Source organism: Rhineura floridana, chromosome 11, assembly GCF_030035675.1.
Source record: "Rhineura floridana isolate rRhiFlo1 chromosome 11, rRhiFlo1.hap2, whole genome shotgun sequence".
Lineage (NCBI taxonomy): Eukaryota > Metazoa > Chordata > Lepidosauria > Squamata > Rhineuridae > Rhineura > Rhineura floridana.
In genome coordinates, this window is record NC_084490.1 from 47,442,082 (window position 1) to 47,462,626 (window position 20,545).

General features: G+C 44.7%; 1 protein-coding gene across 5 annotated transcripts in view; it reads right to left on the bottom strand.

The window, feature by feature from the left end:
- Positions 1-3,632: 3,632 nt before the first annotated feature.
- Positions 3,633-20,545, bottom strand: part of STAT3 (signal transducer and activator of transcription 3) — a 65,843-nt gene continuing 48,930 nt past the window's right edge. For 4 of the 5 annotated variants that reach the window (XM_061591049.1, XM_061591050.1, XM_061591051.1 and 1 more), the window contains 15 exons: positions 20,446-20,538; positions 19,676-19,735; positions 18,621-18,650; positions 17,807-17,900; positions 17,646-17,693; positions 17,109-17,192; positions 15,808-15,906; positions 15,572-15,707; positions 14,480-14,532; positions 14,294-14,388; positions 13,788-13,927; positions 12,694-12,909; positions 11,620-11,662; positions 11,037-11,149; positions 3,633-5,794 (listed from right to left, as the gene is read on the bottom strand). In XM_061591049.1, coding sequence (XP_061447033.1) covers positions 5,736-5,794; positions 11,037-11,149; positions 11,620-11,662; positions 12,694-12,909; positions 13,788-13,927; positions 14,294-14,388; positions 14,480-14,532; positions 15,572-15,707; positions 15,808-15,906; positions 17,109-17,192; positions 17,646-17,693; positions 17,807-17,900; positions 18,621-18,650; positions 19,676-19,735; positions 20,446-20,538 — 1,363 coding nt within the window. In that variant the 3' untranslated portion in view covers positions 3,633-5,735. The remainder of the gene's footprint in view (positions 5,795-11,036; positions 11,150-11,619; positions 11,663-12,693; positions 12,910-13,787; positions 13,928-14,293; positions 14,389-14,479; positions 14,533-15,571; positions 15,708-15,807; positions 15,907-17,108; positions 17,193-17,645; positions 17,694-17,806; positions 17,901-18,620; positions 18,651-19,675; positions 19,736-20,445; positions 20,539-20,545) is intronic. The other variant, XM_061591052.1, reaches the window with a different exon arrangement.

Genomic DNA, 20,545 nt, shown 5'->3' on the forward strand with positions numbered 1-20,545 from the left:
GGACGGGAAACATTACCAGACTGGTGTCTAATGTAATTTCTACATATACAAGAGGAGGAAACGGATGGAGCCCTGAGGAAATTTCAACCCCTCGTGGGGCTGGCCAGTTAAGATACATCCTGAAGATAAGTTCCCCATATACATTACCCTGAATGGAACCAACTGGTTGGGCCAAATTCCTGACATCCAATGCAAGTTCAATCTTGGTTTTAATTTAACAGATGGCTTCCTGAATTATAAGGGTACATATAAAACTATTGGAAATATCATCTCTTGCTTAACAAATACCAATACTATTATATGGACCCAGGTGATTAGCCTCAATGCTAATCAGACTATATATTTTAAAGCTAATGCTGATGCACTGAATGGTTCTTTTACTGACCTCACCTGTAACCCACCCAAAGACAAGTGATTCTTAATATTATCCTTTCTGCCATGCATCTCAGCTGGCTATGCCAAAACTCTTAAATTTGGGGCCCCAGTCAAGCCAACATGACCTGGTATTCCGAAGTAAAGGCCAACTGTAAACGTTTTACTGTTAACTATACTCAGTGCTATGAAAAACATTTTCAAACGTACAGTGTAAATGCTAAGGCCTTCCCACAGTGGATGCAAATATGGAGATTCTGGAATCCCTCTTTAATTACAGAAGGGTTATATTGGTTGTGTGGAGAGAAAGCCTACAAGGTCCTGCCCCTCGATGCTGGAGGAACTAATTCAATAGGGTGGAGGATGCCTGCCCTTCAGGTCATCACAAATGCCTCATTGCATCATGCCCCCCGGAATCTAGGGCTCCACCATCGCTTTACACGAGAGACCCATGACACAATAATTCGCACGGAAGACGACACATGGTGGAGAAAGGCCATCCATGCAATTATTCCTGGAATTGGGGTGGGGCAGTTTGAGAAGGCTTTCAAGAACATATCTGGTGTGGTTGAGCAAATTGAAAATGCTACCATATTGGCCTTATTGAACCTCCAAGTGAAAGTAAATTCCCTGGCTCAGGTGGTGGCCCAGAACCACATGGTTTTGGACCAACTGACTTTCTCCAAAGGAGAGGTCTGTGCCCTCATTAATACCAGCTGTTGCACCTATATAAATAAATCAGGGCAGGTGGAATTAAACCTAAAAACAATTCATCAACAAGTTCAACATTTGCACAGGATCAGCAGTGATCCAGATGATTTTGACATTTGGGGTTTGCTCCCAGATGTCAGCGGTTGGTTAAAGGGATTGCTTAAAGGTGTAGTAATTTTAGGGTGTATTGTTTTAATTGCTGGTTTACCTTTCGGCTGTATAATGAATTGCTTGCCAATTATTTTTGGGATAGTGGGACAGATATTGCAAAAAGGAACTGAGCAAATGACAAAGGCAGAGGTGAGGCAAATGTATTTGGAAATGGAACAAGCTAAGGCGGATACTGAAAGTGCCGTCATGGGATTGACGCAGGTGAACGTCTTCTGTACATCCAAAGGAGGGACTGATGTGGAAAATTCCACAGCCATGGTGGGCGAGGTTAATTGCACGTACAAAGGAGGGTAGATCGATTGAAGTTATGGTGTAAATTTTTGAATTTGCCTCCGCTTTAACAGCTATCGGGGTTACTGCACAGCTTTTCTGGGGCACATCGCAGATAGAAATTCTTTCATTTGCTATGTGGGATCACGTGTCCTTGGATGTTGCGAGGGTATATAAGGGAGTCTCAGTCTGTGTTCAGGCAGACATGCTTGTGTGATCGCTGTCTCCTTACGTAAGTAATAAATGCTAACTTTCTGACTGAAGGTCTCGTGTGCACTTATCCCTGGGTCCGAACCATTTAGTTGTGGAACAATAAAAGGAATTTCCACGACACAAGCAGCTCTGTTCATGTTCAAAGCTAGGTGGGGGTGCCTAATTTTTACATGAGAAGGGGTACACAGAAGTGAGGGAAGCTGAATCCTCCCTCCACCTTCCCTTCTTCTGCTCTTTTGGCCCAGGCCCTATTCTCCCAGCCCAGGTCACTCCCAAGATCAGAGCCAAGCTGGGAGAAAAGTATCTGAAGCATCAGAAGACAGAGAGAGAACACAAAAGGGTGAGGATTGAGCTAAAAACAACCAAAGCATCACCACTGAGACAAACTGCAAGAGAAGCTGGTAAAAAATGAAATGTACTTTTTGTGTTTTAGTTATATTAAGAAATAGACGTACAGGGGAAAAGCCTTTTTTTGTGGGATGTAGTTGAAATCTGTGCTGCCTTTCTTTATCCGAAGAAGCCTCAGCTTCCCTCTCAGTGTAAAATTTAGATCCCCCCCCCCACATTTCACTCATACACATGAACAGGGAAAATACACAAAGAAATGCAATTGCTCCCACCGATAACTAATTTGGCTTTAAGAACCACTGCACTGAACCCGTTTCTTAATAGTAGGGGGCATCATTTTACTGCAACCACTTCCTTAGTGCAGCAGCAAAAGCCAGCAGCTGTAGTGCCCTGCTGAACAAAGCAGCTTGCCAAACTGGTTCATAATAGAAATGAACAAGCTGAGTGAGTGTGTGTGTGTGTGTGTGTGTGTGTGGAAGGATTCTATTCTAGAGGGTATGGTGCAATTTATACTTCTATGGAGCAGAGAAATCATGGTCTTAATCGTTCAAGGGTGAACTGAAGATACATCAGGCCTTTGATGAACTGACCGGTTGCCAATAGATCACCTACTACTACCTGCTGGTTGCTGGGATCCCTGTAACTGATGCTGGGCTAGATGGGCTGTTTCAGAGGGCAGGATGAGAACAAATGGATGAAAATTGCAAGGCAGCAGATTTTGGCTGGCAGGGATGTTCTAACAGTAAGAGCTGTTTGACAGTGGAACAGACTGTCTCAGAAAGTGTTGGGCTCTCCTCTGCTGAAGGCATCTAAGCAGAGGCCAGATGGCCATCTGTCAGGGATGTTGTAGCTGCATCTTGGATTGAACAGGGGGTTGGACTAGATGCCTTCCAAAGACCTTTTCAACTCAATCCTCAGAGACCTTGGTCTGAAACAGCAAGGGGAAGTGCACACACAGGCTCAACTGCTACAGATTGGCAGTGCTTTAGCTGTTAAGAGCTCCTGCACAGGCACTCCTTGCTTTGGAGTTAGCACATGTGCCAGTGGATCACAGCAATTCTAAGGAAAAAACCAAGGCCATCAAAGATTGTAATTTACCCTCCCTGTGTTACATTCTGCACAAAAAACTGTTAAATGAGAATGTTCCTTCCTAAAGCACAGTTTTTAAAAAATATTTGCTCAATGCTTCTCTCTCTTAAAAAAAACTTTAAGAAGTAAAAGCTATTGTGAATGGGGTAGACATATAGTTACAAAAAGACTCAACATCTGTGATAAACAGTGCAATCCTATATATGACTACTTAGACATAAATCCCAGTGAGTTCAATGGTGTTTACTTCCAGGGAAGTGTGCACAGGGTTGCACCCATCACCTACAATGCAGTTTTTGTTGCACAGCACAAAACAGCCTGTGTACAATGCATTTGTACAAAGATAGAACCCATTTTGGACTAAAACCAATTTCTTCCAGTCTCACAAACCATTCTGCTTTTCAGTCAAACACACCTATATACAAAGTACATAATGCTTAATCTCCAACAGAATAACATGGTCTTAAGAACATTTATTTCAGAGAAAGTTGAAGCCTGTAGGTACATCAATAAAATATACAAAACAAATTATTAAGATCTTTATGCTCTGGGGAGCAGTTAGCTATAGAGAAAAAAAATTGGGTTGAGTGGAAGGGGCAGGGGGGAGCAGCTTGGTACCAAGGATTTGGTGTGAATAAGCTAGCTGGAACACCTCTAGGCTTGGCATTCTGAAGATTGCTGAAAGGTAGCCTTGGCCGACCTGGTGCCTCCAGATGTTATTGGCCTACAACTCCCAGAAGCAATATTTGCTGTTAGGAAAAGAACCGTCTCCTGCAGAAATGCCTCTAAATAATACTGGAAAACATGTTTCATCATACACACCCCTCATCATCAGGAAGGACCAATTGGGCAACTCCCACAAGCCCAGCAGCTCAGACTTACAACTAGATCAGCCTTTCCCAACCAGTGTGCCTCCAGATGTTGTTGGACCACAATTCCCATCTTTCCTGACCATTGGCAATGCTGGCTGAGGCTGGTGGGAGTTGTGGTCCAACAACATCTGGAGGCTCACTAGTTGGGAAAGGCTGAACTAGATGATTAGCATCTGAGCTTTTTGTTCCTACACCAATATCCTAGGCAAGCAGCAGCTGACTAGCATCAGGTACTGCTGAGGCTTCAGCCACAGAACACATGGAGAAGGCCCAGAATGCTGACAGAATGGTTGGCAAAGAATGTTTTTTATTATTACTACAGCTAAGAATATAAAAACCTTGTAAGTGTCGGGAATGGGCTAGCCTAAGCAAAAGAAAGCCTGGTTGGGGTGGGAGGGAGGAAAGACCTTGGCAGTCACATTTTTTGCCTTTTTTGCTCCTAACATACAGCTAAGACAGGAGGGTAGAGGCTAGAATCTTGAGGAGACCCAGGTTCAAAATTTGACTTAGCCGTAAAACTCACTGAGTGACCTCAGGCCAAACACTATTTCTGATCTACCTTACAAGAGAAATTCCTCTCATCCTTAATCTACCTCACAGGGTTGTTGTGATGATTAAAGGACCAGGGGGAGGGGAGAGAAAGAAACATGTAGGCTGCCCTGGGATCCTTCAAGGAAGGGCGGGATAAAAGTGCAATAAATAATAATTAAAACAAAGATAACCAGAGTGAAATGCTGATAACGGTTCTGCAGCGGGAACCCAGCATTTGAGCTCCCGACTCAGCTTGGTTGTCTCATCTGTCCCCAAGGACGTAAGGTGAGCAGGGAAGAGCTACCCCATGACCTGAAGCCCTGCATGAGAGAGAACTGCCCATTGACCTGGGTTGAGATCTCACTTCCACCGTGGATTTTCTTTGCAGCCCTGGGCACATCATTCTCTCAACCTCTGTTCCCCATCTGTAAAGTTGTAATTAGATGCAGGTGGTGGTGGTGGGGCAGAAAACTAATGCATTTTTGGAAGTCCTAGTTACAAGTGCTCAGGTAGCCAGGCCCCTGGAGTTACTCTAGCCCTGGAAAACCGGGCAGGGCTGTTGTGCTAGGCCTACGCTCATCTTCATAGCATTTGGCAAGTTTGGGGCAGGAAAAAAAAGGGAGCTTTACTGTGGACAAAGAAACAAAAAACACACCCATATCTAAGAACGACCCCTCCCCTTCGGCCATAATTTATTCTTACTCTTCCCTATGTTTGACACCTGGCTTGTTGAATAGATGATTATGAATCGCTTCATTACTGGGTAAACCCTCACATGTTAGCCTGAGCTGGAGAAGCAGCATTTTGCGGCATGCAGCAAACATGTACAGGAGGCCAATATTGGGCGTGAAGAGGCACTTGGTCCAGCAAAACAAACTAAGAACACTCTTATACAAGTACATTTTATACAGAAGGAAAAATATTTTTGAAAAAAAAAACCCATCTAAAATTAAGTAGGGTTTTCCCTCCAGTCACAGCAGCTCAGGCAAGAAGCTGCCAGCAATGGTGTACTCAAAAGTGGCTCGTGGCAGACCCACCGTCCAATGTCTCCTGCCGAGGCAGAGCCTGGATTGATTGGCTCCATGATGACGCAAGAGGAGGAAAGTGTTTCTCATGCCAGGGAAAGCAGAACTGATCAGCCACCCAGGAAGAGTCCAATCACATGGGTGAGTTGGCACTCTCAGCAGTCATCTCCATGTCAAAGACCTGCAAGGACTCTATAGGAGATACAGAAAAAGAACAAACATGATCCAGCTGCAGCAGCAGCAACAGCAGCAGCAGCAAAGGGGTTTTCACTCAAGCCAGTGTGGCTCAACATCCGACAGAGGATAGAGATGCCCAGCCTGCAGCGTGCTCAGGGTTCCGTGTATTCCTCAGTTTCATGCAGGATAAGCAAAAGTAATAGGATATGGCTGTAGAATTCCACACCCTTGAGATCTCCAGGTTTCTAGTCCTTATGGCTGCAAAGATAGGCTTTAAAGCAGAAGTGGAGAATCTCAGGCTTCGGGCCAAATACAGCCCTTCAAGCCATCTAGCTCTTGGAACTCTCCCCAAGTTGCACCCCCACTCCCCAGGCCACACCCCTCACTGGCTCTGTTTCTCCCCCAACATGTTTTTCCCTGGCTGGAATGTATCCTTGAACTACAATAATGCCACTTGCTTGCCTGAATGGAGGATGGAGAGGGATGTGTGAGTGTGCGCAGATGCAAGCCTAGTGTGCAAAGTGAAGATTCACATTTGTTGCTCCGTCCACTTTTGTCTCTGGCCCTGCCCACCAATGGCTTGGGCTGGAAAAGGTTCCCCTCAGCCATGCTTGAAAAAGTGCACGGGCAATGGCTGGTAAATTCTCCAAAAACAAAGCACTGGGGCAGGGGGCTTAGGATTTCCAGTGATCAAAGGCAAGGGGTCAGCACCCTGAATAGCTCACTGCCACTTGTCATGTCTTGCAGAAGCAGAAGAAATTATGCAAGCTCTGGAAACAAATGCAAAATGTGCACTACACAGCCACGAGAGTGGCTGTATACTATAGTCAGCATGGATTTTTCACATTCCGCAATGTTAAATTGAAAATACCCTCCATGCTATTCCGATGCTTCCCATAAGCTCATTTCAAAACAAAACCTTACAAAACTTATAGTCCTGAACTCAGAAACGCTTAACAACCCTCTACATCTTCATGGTGATACACAAAACAGTCAGAGAGAACCGAGAGTTCAAAGTGTAAAAAGAGAGAGAGAAAACCCAGAGCCCTTTTGGCCTTTTTTCTGTCAGAGTTCTCATAATCTGTTGAAATTAATTAAAAATTAGCTATGCTCACAGAGTACCTGTAATCTTATTACTGACCTTGCCCCATACTCTGACCTTCATCTTCTGCAGTTTAAAAGTTAAAAAAATGTCTGGCTTATTTTTAGTTAATTTAAGAATTTGTACATTGAAGTCTATTATAGTATCAAGCATGCTCAGTAAGAACCAACTGTCAGTGTTCTAAAAGCCAGACTCACAGCTGCTGGGCTTGTCTAATTAGGGGGCCACACCCACACCAGACCTTGATTTCACTTTATACAGTCATGTCTTCCCCAAAGAATTGTGGGAAGTGTAGTCTGTGAAGGGTGCTGAGAGGAGACTCCTATTCCCCTCAGAGAGCTCCAGTGGCCAGAGTGGTTTAACAGTCAGCTGTTCTGATTGAAGTTCTGTGAGGGGAACAGGGCATCTCCCAGTAACCCTCAGCACCTTTCACTAACTACACTTCCCAGGATTCTTTGGGAGAAGCCATGACTATCTAAAGGGAAATAAAGGTCTGGTGTGGATGTGGCCAGGGACAGCTTTGGTTTAAATTTGGGTGGGAGGCTACATGTGCCTGGTGTAGAATAAAAAGGTGGGAGAAACCCTGAAAAACAATGATACTGTTCACAATGTTTTCCTTTTAGAAAAGAAAGGGGCTTCCCCTCTGCCCACCCATCCAATCCCCTCCCCTCCCTGCCTCTCCCCCAGGTCAGTTTCACCTATCCTAAGCATGATTGCAAAGAGACAGTGTAGTGTAGTAGTTTGAGTGTTAGAGTAAGACCTGGGAGACCAGGGTTCGAATCCCCACACAGCCATGAAGCTGACTGGGTGATCTTGGGCCAATCACTATCTCTCAGGCATTGAGGAAGGCAATGGTAAAACGACCTCTGAATACCACTTACAATGAGTTGCCATAAGTCGGAATTGACTTGAAGGCAGTTCATTTCCATTTCAAGCATGACTGCACACGAGTAAATCCCAATGAACTCAAAAAGCATGCAAATGATCAAGCCTGCCCTCCCCTCCTATCCCCTCCCTCTTGCCCGTTCCCTCCCCCTTCAATTCCCCTCCCCCCCTCCAATTCCCCTCCTCCTCCTTCCACTCCCCTCCGCCCTCCCCCTCCCCCATGGTCAGTTTTACCTATCCTAAGCATGATTGCATGGGAGTAAATCCCATTGAACTCAATAAGCATGCAAATTATCGAACCTGCCCTCCCCCCTCCCCCTCATCTCCCCTTTGCCCCTTTCCTCCCTCTTCTTTCCTCCCTTCCCCTCCCCCTCCTTCTGCTCCCCTGTCCCTCCTTCTGCTCCCCTCTCCCCCCTTCCTGCTTCCCTCTACTCCTCCCTCCCCCTCCTCCCCCATGGTCAGTTTTACCTATCCTGGCCATGATTGCACGGGAGGAAATCCCACTGAATTCCATAAGCATGCAAATGATCAGCCTTCCCCTCTCCTCTCTCTTCCTCCTCCCCTCTTCCTTTTCCTTCCTCCCATGCCCACTCTAGGCCTCCCTCCCCATGATTAGTTTTACCTAATCCTAAACATGATTGCATGCGAGTAAATCCCACTGAACTCAATAAACATGCAAATGGTCAAACATGCCTTCATCCTCCCCCTCCTACCTGCCCCCCTCCCCCTCTCCCTTCCCCATCCCCTGTGGTCAGTTTCACCTATCCTAACCATGATTGCAGGGGAGTAAATCCCACTGAACTCAATAAGCATGCAAATGATTAATCCATTCTCAGCAAACTTGCACAGGAACCCATTTCTTACTTCCCGGATTAAAAAGCAGAGAAATTCACTAATAGGCAAAAAAACCTTGTGGTTTAAGAACGTACCTATAACCAACAGACATAGTTCAGATAGTCACTTTAAATATGTTTGATTTACATGTCAATTTTAATGAAATTTCCTATAGTAAATCATTCTCTTTTTGCTTCTGTTTCTGTGAATATGTGAAGTACAGCAACACTTTGCAACACTAAAAAAAGCTCCAAAAACAATTGTGGAATAATAGCACTGACTGATCTGCAGAATAGTTTCCAATGGACATGAGAAGTGTCTCAATTTGCACAAGATAAAACAGTGGGAGGTGAAATATATTCTAGCAAAATTCTAGGTGTGCTCTATGTTTTTAATTGACCATGCCCACCTTTCCTTAAGTGGAGGAGTTTAAGCATAGCAGGCTGAAAACATGCATCTTGGGCAGGCCAAGTTTGCTTTCCCCAACAACTAGAGTCATTGCTTAAGTAGCAACATATTGTAATCTGTCTGATTTTACATCAATCTGCAGTTTCAGATTCAACTGTTAATGCACCCGAAATAGAGCATAACCTTCAGTTTGAAACAGAAAAGGCTGTCTTCACCATCATATGACATTAACCAATAAAAAGGGTTTGAAATTAATAAAAATAAATTTGACACAAATTTCTAGGATGAATAATGAAAGAAATATAATTTTCTAGGTTAGATTCTCTGTACAAACAGTAGTAACACAGGAAAGAAGCAAAGAACACCAACAAACATACAAAAGTGTAATTCTTCATCTTTGGAGATGGCAGGCGTTGCCACCACTCACCATATGCTCAGAGGCACGTTACCAAATTCTTCCAAGCTACACAGGAAGTGGATTGGACTGTGAAAGACCAACCCAAATTGTGTTGACAAATTTGTAGGGCAGTACAATATCTCAGAGAGGTCAGGTTTCCTGCTCCCCTGGTGCATTCTCTATAGCTGACCAATTTCCCTGCTTTTAAAAGTTTGATAGAAATATCTGTTAGCTATAGGTACATTCTTAAACTGCAAGGTTTTTTGCCTACTAGTGAATAATATATACAGGTTGCAGGATTCAACTTTGAGGCAGATTTCTTGTTTTTTCATATGAATGCATACAAGGCCTTCTGGATGCTGTATGGCACAGCTAGTTCCCTCAATGATAATAACTCTGAGCTAATCAGTTGCATTTCATCTGGGTTCATTCTTGGCTAACCTGCTCTCTGCTCTGGCCAGCTGCTTTGCCTGCACCCAAGTCTTCCTTATTTCCCTTTGTGGGATTCCGTGGGACTCTCTCCCCTATTTAATACTCCTCAGGCCTTCATGCTGTCTCACTTTCTCTCTCTCTCATCTAGGTTTATTTCCCATTTCTTTTCTCTGCCTCTCTTGCTCATCCTAGAATCTGGAACCCTTTAAAACCATCTGTCAACTCTCCCTTTGTTGGCCTCTGTGCCTGGCAATCCCTTCTAGAATGCAGAGTTGGAAAGTTTCCGCTTCATCTGGATCTTTAAGCCCCTTTTGTTCAGTCTTGCTCTTGGCCTGCCTTCTTTTCAACTCCCCTTTTCATTATAAAGGCCATTACATTTCACCACCAAGAACATAATCCAGCCAAAGTTAAACAATAGTCCTGTAACATGGACTTGCAAATTCTTAATTGTGGCTAGAATGAATCCCAGGTATTACGTACATGACACGTTTGCTGCAGACATACAAACTAAAGCATAATTTTGTGGATCACAAACAAGTGCTGTGTTCATGTGCTTCTTCCTCCTGCACGTGCATCTCAATTCATACCTTCCTGTTTTAAACAAACCATAGTCAGCGATGTGTCAGCTATGTGTATGAACAAACTATAGTTTGAGCAATCCTTTCAAACCAGGATTGTCTTTTGCAATTCTGGTTCAAAGGGGTCACTCAAACCATAGTTTGCTGGTTTGGATATAACAGCAGACTATGATTTGATCAAAGAAGAATGTAATGAATTAAGTTGCCTGAGGAGAAGAGAGTGTGCAAATACAATGCTTGATATGATTCCATTAAATCAGAGGTGGTTAGCCTTGTGGAATCTACTTTGTTCTTTACTGGAACCTCGAGGTCAACCAACCACAGCCCAGTGCAAAACTAATGGCTCAGCTGTGCAGATTTTTTTTTTTTGCAAGGTAATTTAGGAGGAGAAAACATTTTAATTGTTGCTATTTTTGACAAGCTGAGAGTCAGAAATCCTTGCTGAACTACTGCAAATTACTCAGAGATCTACCAGTAGATCCTGATTTACCTTCTGCCCACCCCTTCCTTTGGATGGCTGTCTGAATGCAGCCTCCGCCTGTCCTTTCTATAACAAGAAATGCAAGAGAAGAAGGCCCCCCCATCCACTGCACACAACAGCACCACAGGCCACACACTCACCAAACTGGCCGCTGGCGTTTTCCTCTGCTCCCTCACCATTACTGCCAAAATGGATCAGGGATTCGAGTGTGCGGGGAGACATGGGCAGTTCAATGGTGCTGCTGCAAGTGGTTCTGGAAAGGCCAGGGGGAGGGGGAAGAAGAAAGAGAGAGGGAGTGGCAAGGAAGTACAAGTTAAAAGCTGTAGAAGATGTGGGCCCAGCTCCAGAGTCACTAACTCAGCTCTGTGCAGTGGGGCACAACTAGAGTTCAAACAAAAAACCCAATCCATATATATATACACATATATATATGTGTGTGTGTGTGTGTATTTATATCTTTTAGTAACTTTGAACTCTCTGAGAGGTGATCTATGGGATTTTGTTCCTAACCTATGCACCAGAAGCAGGGGTGGGCAGTGCATTTAACCACTACGTCTTTGGGCACTTTTTCACCTGTAGTTTAGCTGTTTCTGGATGGAGACCTCTTGATTTCTGAAGCACAGGTGAGCGAGTGATGTCTATTTATTGTCAAACCCCAGCTCATCGCTGTGCAGACCTGCAGTGCTGTGAAATCCCACCCCCTTGCAAACAGGGAATACTTACGGGGTCACACAGATGAACTTGGTCTTCAGATATGGAGCAGCACCTGTTTGGGGGTATGAGGTGGGGGAAAAAAGGAGAGGTACTCTGTTAGTTGGTGTGCGCTGGAGAGCACCAGGGGTCTCCTCTTCAAATGACACTTACTTTGCAACACACTCCATAAAAAGGATTCGAAGGTGAGAGAGGGGAGAAAGGGAAGACCTGAGAGCTGCTCCAGAACTATAAGAGGAGCCAGAGGGAGGCTGACAATTTTGCATCTTAACTGCAAGCAATCTGCATTTCCAGGAACCTGGGCAACACCAAACTCACAATGGCCACATATTTTGTTTGAAAAAGTTCTTGCATTCACTTTAAAAGCCACTAAGTCACTCTTTGGAAACAATGAAAATTGGCAACAATTCATAAGGGCCTTTTCTGGCTTCCCATCCGTGAACTTTTCCCGTCACCCATTTCCAGACTTATGGTTGCAAAGAGAAAAACCAGGAACAGTATCAAAACAAACAAGCCAAACCCCTGCCTCCGCGTGTGCTGTTTGGGGGAGGGGGTCCTGGAGGACATTAGCCCTGTTTATTAGTGACACAAGACCTTTGTGGAGAAAACAGAAATTCAACCAAGTCCCTGCAAGTGGAAAACCAAAGAGATGGAGTGAGTATGGAGGTGAATATCTTGTTTTGTTACAGACTCCATTTGATCCTGAATTGGGGCTTCTTCTTGAAAGGAAAGATGGTATTTCATGATGTAACTCTAGAGGTGCATTGTATGACTTTGCCTCAGAAAAAGGCATTACAAAGGCCAAGATCGCCAACAGGGAACGTGCAATGCACCATATATTGCTAAACTAACAACTCCCATCATCCCTAGCCATTGGCTATGCTGGCTGAGGCTGCTGGGAATTGGGAGTCCAACCATATCTGGAGGGCCACAGATTCCCCATCCCTGGCCAAGATTTACCCAATGTAAGGGTGTGTGTGTGCACATATGCTCAAGATTACCGTATCAGAGAACAGACACCTGAAATTCTACTGCATTTGTCCTTACAGATCAAGATCCCCAGGAGCAGCACAGAAAGTCAACAACTACCTGGGTCAGTGGCTTCAGGGTGCTCCTGGCTCTCAGGACGGCAGTATTTTCCAAAGGCCTCCTCCTTGGGAATATCAGGATACAAGTAGACAAGTGGGGAGACCAGTATGTTGGTGGCATCCATGATCTTGTAGCCCATGATAATCTCAGCAAATGACATGCTGTTGAGCTGCTGCTTGGTATATGGCTCCACTGACTGGATTTGTGTCCTCCCTACAGGCAAAGGTAAAGAGAGGATTTTTTTAAAAAAAGATAGCATTAAAAAGGAGCTCTGTGTAAAATTTCTTGCTCAAATAAAAAAAGAGCTGGAGTTGCATCAACATAAAAAGTTACCAAATTAAACTAGCTGAAAAACCATAAACTGGAAAAATCTTAAAGACAGACTAAAAACTGGCTGTCACTGATGGGCCTGTCCCCTAGCCATTGGCTGAGCTGCTGTGATGCCATTGAATATTCATGAATGTTACTTAGGAGTGTGCAACAGAATGCTGATGGTTGCAAGAAGTGAGATGTCAATATGGGATAGTTCAGAAGCAGAGCATGTGGTTTGCCTGCAGAAGGTTCCAGATTCCATCTCTGTCATCTCAGCAGTTAAAGGATCTCTGCAGGGCTAGGAAAGACCTTTGCCTAAGATCTTGTAGAGCGTCTGAAAGAGTAAACAGGACTCTGGACCAGGTACTCCAAGATTTACCCTGATTCAGCATAAGTAGGGCTGCAGTGTTTAAGCAATTAACTGTATTATCAAAACCTTTAACTGATTAAAAAGGTGCACCCAATTAATAGGACAGGTTTTGTTAAAAATATAATTTTTAATACAAATGCTAATGAAAACTGATGATGGCAAAGAGGCATTATTTTAAAAGAATAATGCCTCTTATAAGATGACTGCCTTCTATAAGACATATAGTATGTAGATCATCTGAAAAAGAAAATACACTTCAGACTTCAGAAATATAGTTTTTCCCATATGTAAATTAATTAAGAAATTAAATCTGTAATATGATAAATTAAACCTTTTTTAAAAAATGCCTGCAGCCCTAAGCATAAGGCAGCATTATATACATCCACATGTTCCAGACAGCTTTCCTTACCACTAATGTCCTTCTCCACCCACGTGAAGGTGATTCCACCCTCCTTGCTGCTCTCACTGAAACGCAATAGGAAGGTGCCTGGTGGCTTTGTGCTCAGGATTGCCCTCTCCCGCTCCTTGCTGATGAATCCCATGATATATCTGAGGCGGCAGAGGAAGAAACAGGGTTTTTACTTCCTTTCCCTTTTTCAAAATGAAGATTCAGCCCACAACGTTTGGTCCCAACACTAGGAGCCACCCAGAAGCACCACTGATGCTGTGGCCCTCCAGATGATGTTGAACTCTAACTCCCATCAGCCTTAGCCAGCATGGCCAAAGACCAGGGATAATGGGAGTTAAGAGTCCAACATCTAGAGGGCCACAGGTTCCCCATCCCTGCTTTCAAACCTCAGGAGGGTCACTATGAAAGCTTCTCTTCTTTTTTTTTTTACTTATGAGGACAGGCAGAGAGTCCTCTCAAGGAAAGAGATCACAGCAGCCACAGAGGAGTTTCTGCCAGATGCTCACCCTTCATTCCAGAGTGCCAAGATGTACTTCTTCACCAGGTCAATGATGTTGTCCAGCCAGACCCAAAAAGAGAAGCCTTTGCCTGCCATGTTTTCCTGCAGAAATAAAGGCAAAGATGACCTTTGTAAGCAAACAGTGGATGCACCCTAGGCTCAACACCACATCTAACCTTCTAAAGACTCCTACCTTGCAGAACTTTGCCCATGTTATCTGACATCCAGAGTAATTGACACCAGGTCCTGGAGTGAGAAGAGAGGGACAGTGGAAAGAACAGTTAAAGAGAACCAGTGTGTAGTGGTTAGAGCAGGGGTGGGGAACCTTTGGCCCTCCAGATGTCACTGAACTACAACTCCCATCATCCCTGGCCGTTGGCCATGTTTGCTCTGGCTGATGGGAGTTGTAGTTCAACAGCAACTAGAGGGCCAAAGGTTCCTTACCTCTGGGTTAGAGCCTCAGACTAGAGCCTGGGAGATCTAGGTTCAAATCCCACTCAGCTATTAAGCACTCTGGGTCACCTTGGGCCAATTAGAATCTCTCAGCTAGCCTGTTCCACAGGGTTGTTATGAGAATAAAATTGGTGTGGTGGTGCATCTATGTGTCACCTTGAGTTCCTTGGAGGAAAGGCATTAAAAAAAGTAAATAACGTTAAATGCACATGTTAACCTTAGTCTCGCCTGGAATGGTTTGACTTTTTAAACTGACATCAAAAACTGGAAAGTTATTATTTTGGCTTCCAGGCATTCAACATGTCAGCACTTTGTACGTGCCTTGGTCCCAAGTTTCAATCCACAGCTGAAAGGATCTCTGGCAGGTATACCTGGACAAGGCTCCTCCCAGTTAAGAGCCGATGCTCCTAGGCTGAATGAACCATTAGCCCAGATGGGTAGGGGGCCAATTCATTATAGTCTACATTAGGGATGGGAACCTCAGGCCCAGGGGCCAAATGCTGCCCTCCAAGCCTCTCTGGCTGGCCCTCTGAACTATCCTCAGGCCACACCCCTTCTCCCCAGGCCACACCCTCACCAGCCTAGAATGTGCAACTGTACTCTGATAATGCCTCTTGGTTGCCGGGATGAAGGATACAGAGGGGTGTGTGATCATGTGAAGAAACTAGCCTACCACAGAAAGGTAAAATTAACATTAGTTGCTATGCACACTGTCCTTCCCAGCACTGGTATGTGGCTCCAGAAAGTTGCCCAGAAGGGCATGTGGCCCTCAGCCTGGAAAAGATCTCCCACCTTTAGTCTACATATCCTAAGAAGGATAAGAGCTCCTTACCAAGGAGTTTCTCAGCAAGTGTCGTCAGCTGCTCTATGCTGAGCCCTCGTTTGGTGGTCGAGGAGAACTGCCAGCTGAGCACCTCGGCAACCTGGTCCCAAGTGCCAATAGGTGGTTTGGTGAAGAAATTCACGTTCTGTCAAGAGAGGAATTAATTCATGGGTTGACATCGGCAACAAACACAAATAAGCTCTTGCTTTCTTTTGTGGTTGCAAGGTTTGAGAAGCTCAACATACCTTGGGATTATTTGTCAGCATGTTGTACCACAAGATTGATGCCCAGGCATTTGGCATCTGGCAAATGTTGGAGATCACTACCACAGGCAGCGAATGGGTCTGTTGGAGAGAAAGACAGTAGCTCTGAACACAGACAAACTTCACTCTTTTTCAGATGTCCGCTGTCTCTCTTGAGTAACAGGAAACGCCCTCAGGCTCTTGTTTTAAACCCCATGAATCTTCTCAATAGCAAACCAAACCACCAAGATTCTAGTCTTATGCATCATCACAAAGCTAACTGTCTTCAGGCAAGGGACTCATGGGACCCCTTCCAAAATCCATCATGAAGCAAGCCAGAAATTTTGCTATAAACATTAAGCAAAAGAGAGGTGGGAGATGGCATTCAGCGAGCAGTTAGATGGTTGTTTAAGAGACTTAACATGGCTAGTACTCTAGAATTTGCCATTATTGTTTTGTCTGCTCGGATTTTCTAAGTTCTTTTTCATGGATGTTGTCAGTCTGGGTTTTCAAGATTCAGGATCCACATTTTGGATAAAACATATATCAGAGGAAGATTTAGCACAAGCCAAGACCTTAACCTAGAACCACTCACATGTACTCTCATGCATAGTGAGAGGGCAAATAGCTCAGTGGTACAGCAGCCGCTTTGCGTGCAAAAGGTTCCAGGTTCAATCCCTGGCACCTGCCACTAGAGCTGGGAAAGACTCCCTGCCTGAAACCCTGGAAAGATACTACCACTACAGGAGTAGTAGGCCAGGGGTAGCCAACATGGTGCCTTTCAGATGGTCTATCCAACTCCCATGACCCCTGACTATTGGCTATGCTGGCTGGGGCTGATGGGAGTTGTGGCCCAACAACACGTGGAAAGCACCACATTGACACAGGCAGCTCTGAGCTAGATAGGCCAGTACTCTGACCTGGTATACAGCAGCTTCCAGTGTTTCATAAAATGGACTGCTCCATTCATTTTAATGAAGGGAGCAGGTCTGTGTGCACAAAGGAAATGTACATGCGGATCTGCATCCTCTAATAAAACATAAGCTCCTGCATGTGAGTCAAGGTCCCCACCCCTCTCCATTTTCATGGAAGGTGCTACTCTGAGTGTTATTGCAAACTAGGTTCTAGGTTTCTGATGTGGCTTTTGATTCTGCTTGCTGCAAACTTCCAACAAGACCCCTGACCCAGTACTGCAAGAGAGGGTCTCTGGCAGGGTAAACTCCCATTCCAGCTGCAAATAACCCCTGCCCCCTCCTTCATAAAAGGAATGGGTTAGGGGGTGAGTCAACATTACCAGGGCTCACCTCAAGATCAATCTTCAGGCCTTGATGGTAAACCTCTGTCTCAAAGGTGATGAGATGGAGCTCTTCTGTAACAATAAGGGAGGCCTGAGGAGGAAGTGGAGAGTGGGCAAAAATCAATATTTCTCTAGGACTCTTTGGGGGGGGAAAAACCCTTGCAAGTCTTGTTTCATTTCAGTTTCGCATTCACTCTGGTGAAAGACAAAGAGGGAGTGAGCCCTCAGGGCTTGCAAAGGACTTTGAACACAGATCTTCCCTACAGTCAAATACAAAACAGCCTTTGCCACTAGGGCTGGTCATTTTCTGTTTTACAGGAGATAACTGACTGTAAACATTTTAAGCGCAAGGTGAGGCCTCAACACAGGCCTAGAGGACTCCACACAGAAAAACTGTAATAGACCTGGGGGGGGGGAGAGAGAGAGAGAAAGGAGATTCCCAGAACAGAGATTTCTCCTACTAGCACTTCACAGTGGAGCTAGAGAATTCACTACTACTCTAACACACCTTATTTTTACACCAGACATGTGCTAGGATACTCACGTCACAGTTTGCTCTTCCGCCATTACCACATCTTTGTTCTCGCAGTGTCTGGGGGGGGGGGGTAAAGGAGAAATTAGACATTGTGAATCTCAGAAGCTGGTAGCCTTCTTAGTGGGGAGCAGGGGAGGGGGCGGGGAAGAGAGAAAAGCACAGCTGCTCACCAAGTGCTTGAACTCTGCAGAGAGGCTGCCGTTATTGGACTCCTCCATGTTCATCACTTTGGTGTTTGTGCCCAGGATGTTAAACTTCCGGGACCTTGATGGGCAAAGGAGAAGGGGAAAAAAGGAGGAATGCCTTTAGAGAGTTTTAGCAAGTAAAATATTATTATATTATTAATCATCATAATCTCTTTTGGAACTTAAGAACAGCACTTCTGGATCGGACCAAAGGTCAATCTAGTCCAGCATCCTGTTGTCACAGTGGCCAACCAGATGCCTATTGGAAGCCCACAAACAGGACATGAACACAGTAGCATTCTCTTGCTTGCATTCCCCAGCAACTGGCATTCAGCATCCTGCCTCCGACACAGAGTAGCCATTGATCTTCCCTTATCTTCCATCAATTTGTCTAATCCCCTTTCAAAGAGACCCAATGTTTTTGCCATTATTACATTTTTTGGGAGCAAATTCGTAGTTTGAGCCCCCACCCCCCAGGAAATTATGAGCAGTCCCATCTTTGCAAGTTTTAAAAAAGGAAATAATTAACATTTTTATTGCTGTCTGCTTTTTATTAATTGCTCAGTTTTAAAGGGATGTAAAATGTTTTTAACTGGCTGATTGTTTTATTCTGTTTTACAATTATCGGCTTGAAGAGGCAATTGTCCTATAAAATAATCGACAAATCAAGTTGTTTAACTGGTATAATTAATAATAAAAAGATTTCCTCCTTCCCAAGTGCAAAAGGGGAAAGTCACATTTAGGAACCACAAGCTGTATCTTAAACAGGGTGCTAGAGGATGCAGTGCCTTAAACTTACCCCCGGAGGGCAGCCACTTCACCAGAATCCCTGTGAGAGAAAAAGCACATGGTCAAATGAGGCAGACGTACACAGGTAGAACCAATTAGGTTGCTGTACACAACAATCAGAAAAGGCCTGTACCAGGACAAGCAGAGTGTTTTTGCCAGAAAAATCAGCATGTCCACATTGTAAGGCATTAGAGCAGGGATGGCTCATCTGCAGCCCTACGTTGTTTCTGGATTACAACTCCAAGCATCTCTGGTTATTGGTCAACCTGGCTGGTGTTGATGGGAGCTGGGGCCACAAGTTCTCCATCCCTGCATTAGAGGAAAAGGCCTCGTGACTCTGTGGGACCCAAGTTAAAAATGGGCCTTTGTCTCTGAGTGGGGAATCTACCCTAAGGGAATTTGAACAGACAGACTCAAGACCACTGAAGTTAGGCTCCAAAATAAAACTTGGGCTATAACAACAATAACAACTTGCAAAGTCCTCTCAAACCATAGCACCTGACAAGCTCCAGAGGTTTGGGGTGCGCCTCTCCCTCCCTTCCAGGAAATTTCATCACCACACATTGAAATTAGAAGTACTAATCTCTTTTCATGAGAGACATGAAGAGCTGGCTTAGCGTGAATGTGTAAGTGTTCCCAAAGAGGAGATCATGCTTGCTGCGCTCCTTCTCTGATCCTGTTGCACTATGGTGAACTCAGCCATGCTATGGCTTAGTGTGTTATCTGAACCCAGACTCATGGTTTGTCTCCTCCAGACAAACCACAAGCTATAAACAACTCAAGGACAAACCTTGGCTACAGTTCGTGGATTGTATGGAGTAAGACCAACCACGAGACTAGGCTTGGATGACATCCTAAAACAAACCATGGCTTAGCTCACAGCAGCACAGGAGCAGCAGGGCCACAAGAGAAGCAAAGCAATCTACTCCCTGGGAGCCAGCACTAAACCATAGTCTAGCTTAGCATTACAGGCAAACCAGCTCAGTAAGACCCTTGCTTTTTGAAAAAAAACTCCTCCCACAATCCCCACCCTCAAGTGTGTTAGAGAAAAGAAGTTGGACCTACTTGTCAATGCAGACTTTGATTTTTAGCTGGTAGTTCAGCTCAGGAAATTTAACCAGTAGCCTGCAGAAGCCAAAGTTCATGTTAGCTTTTGAAGACACAATCTCCCCATCAACACATGCTACTACACTCTTAAAACATACACTGCCCCTTATCTGCTATTTATTTGTTCCAGCCTAGGGGAAAAAAGCCAAGCAGTTACTGCCTGTTGGAAAGGACACCAAGCAGAAAATAGTCCGTGCCAAATGAAACTAATTCCAGTGTACATACGGTTTTCTGGCAAGAGGGCATCATTATAAGCAACGTTGTGTGATGCTCAGTTGCACTATGCCACTGCAGAACTAGGCACTGGTTGTGGATTCAGTACCTTGAGAACCCATCTTCCACTGTTTGTTTGTTTTTACAAGCAAGTTTCTAGGCTGCACCAACAGACTTGAAAATGTATGGGGAATGCCAGGTAAGTCTCAGAAGCCAGAAAGGGCGACAGGTGGGGAAAGAGATGCCAAGTATGATTCCCAAGAGTACATGCAGCTTCACCACCTTGTCTCTTTGTCCCTCCCCAATCCTAACAGAAGAGGAATACTGAAAAACCAAGCACATATACATATAATCTGTTTAACTTATACATTTATCTTTTCTGGTGCAGAGTTTAGGCTGCCTTGATGCAGAATTTTAAGTGTAGAAGGTGCACAACCTTGCTTACAGCCACCTTATTTGTTCTTATTTAAATATATATTTTATATACATACACACAAACACACCCAACAACTCACCGCACTTTTGTTGTGAACTGTACCCCTGTTTTGATAACCAGCGGACGATCTGGGTGCATTGGCATACAGGGCTGCCGCTCCACCACAAACGCACTGCAAA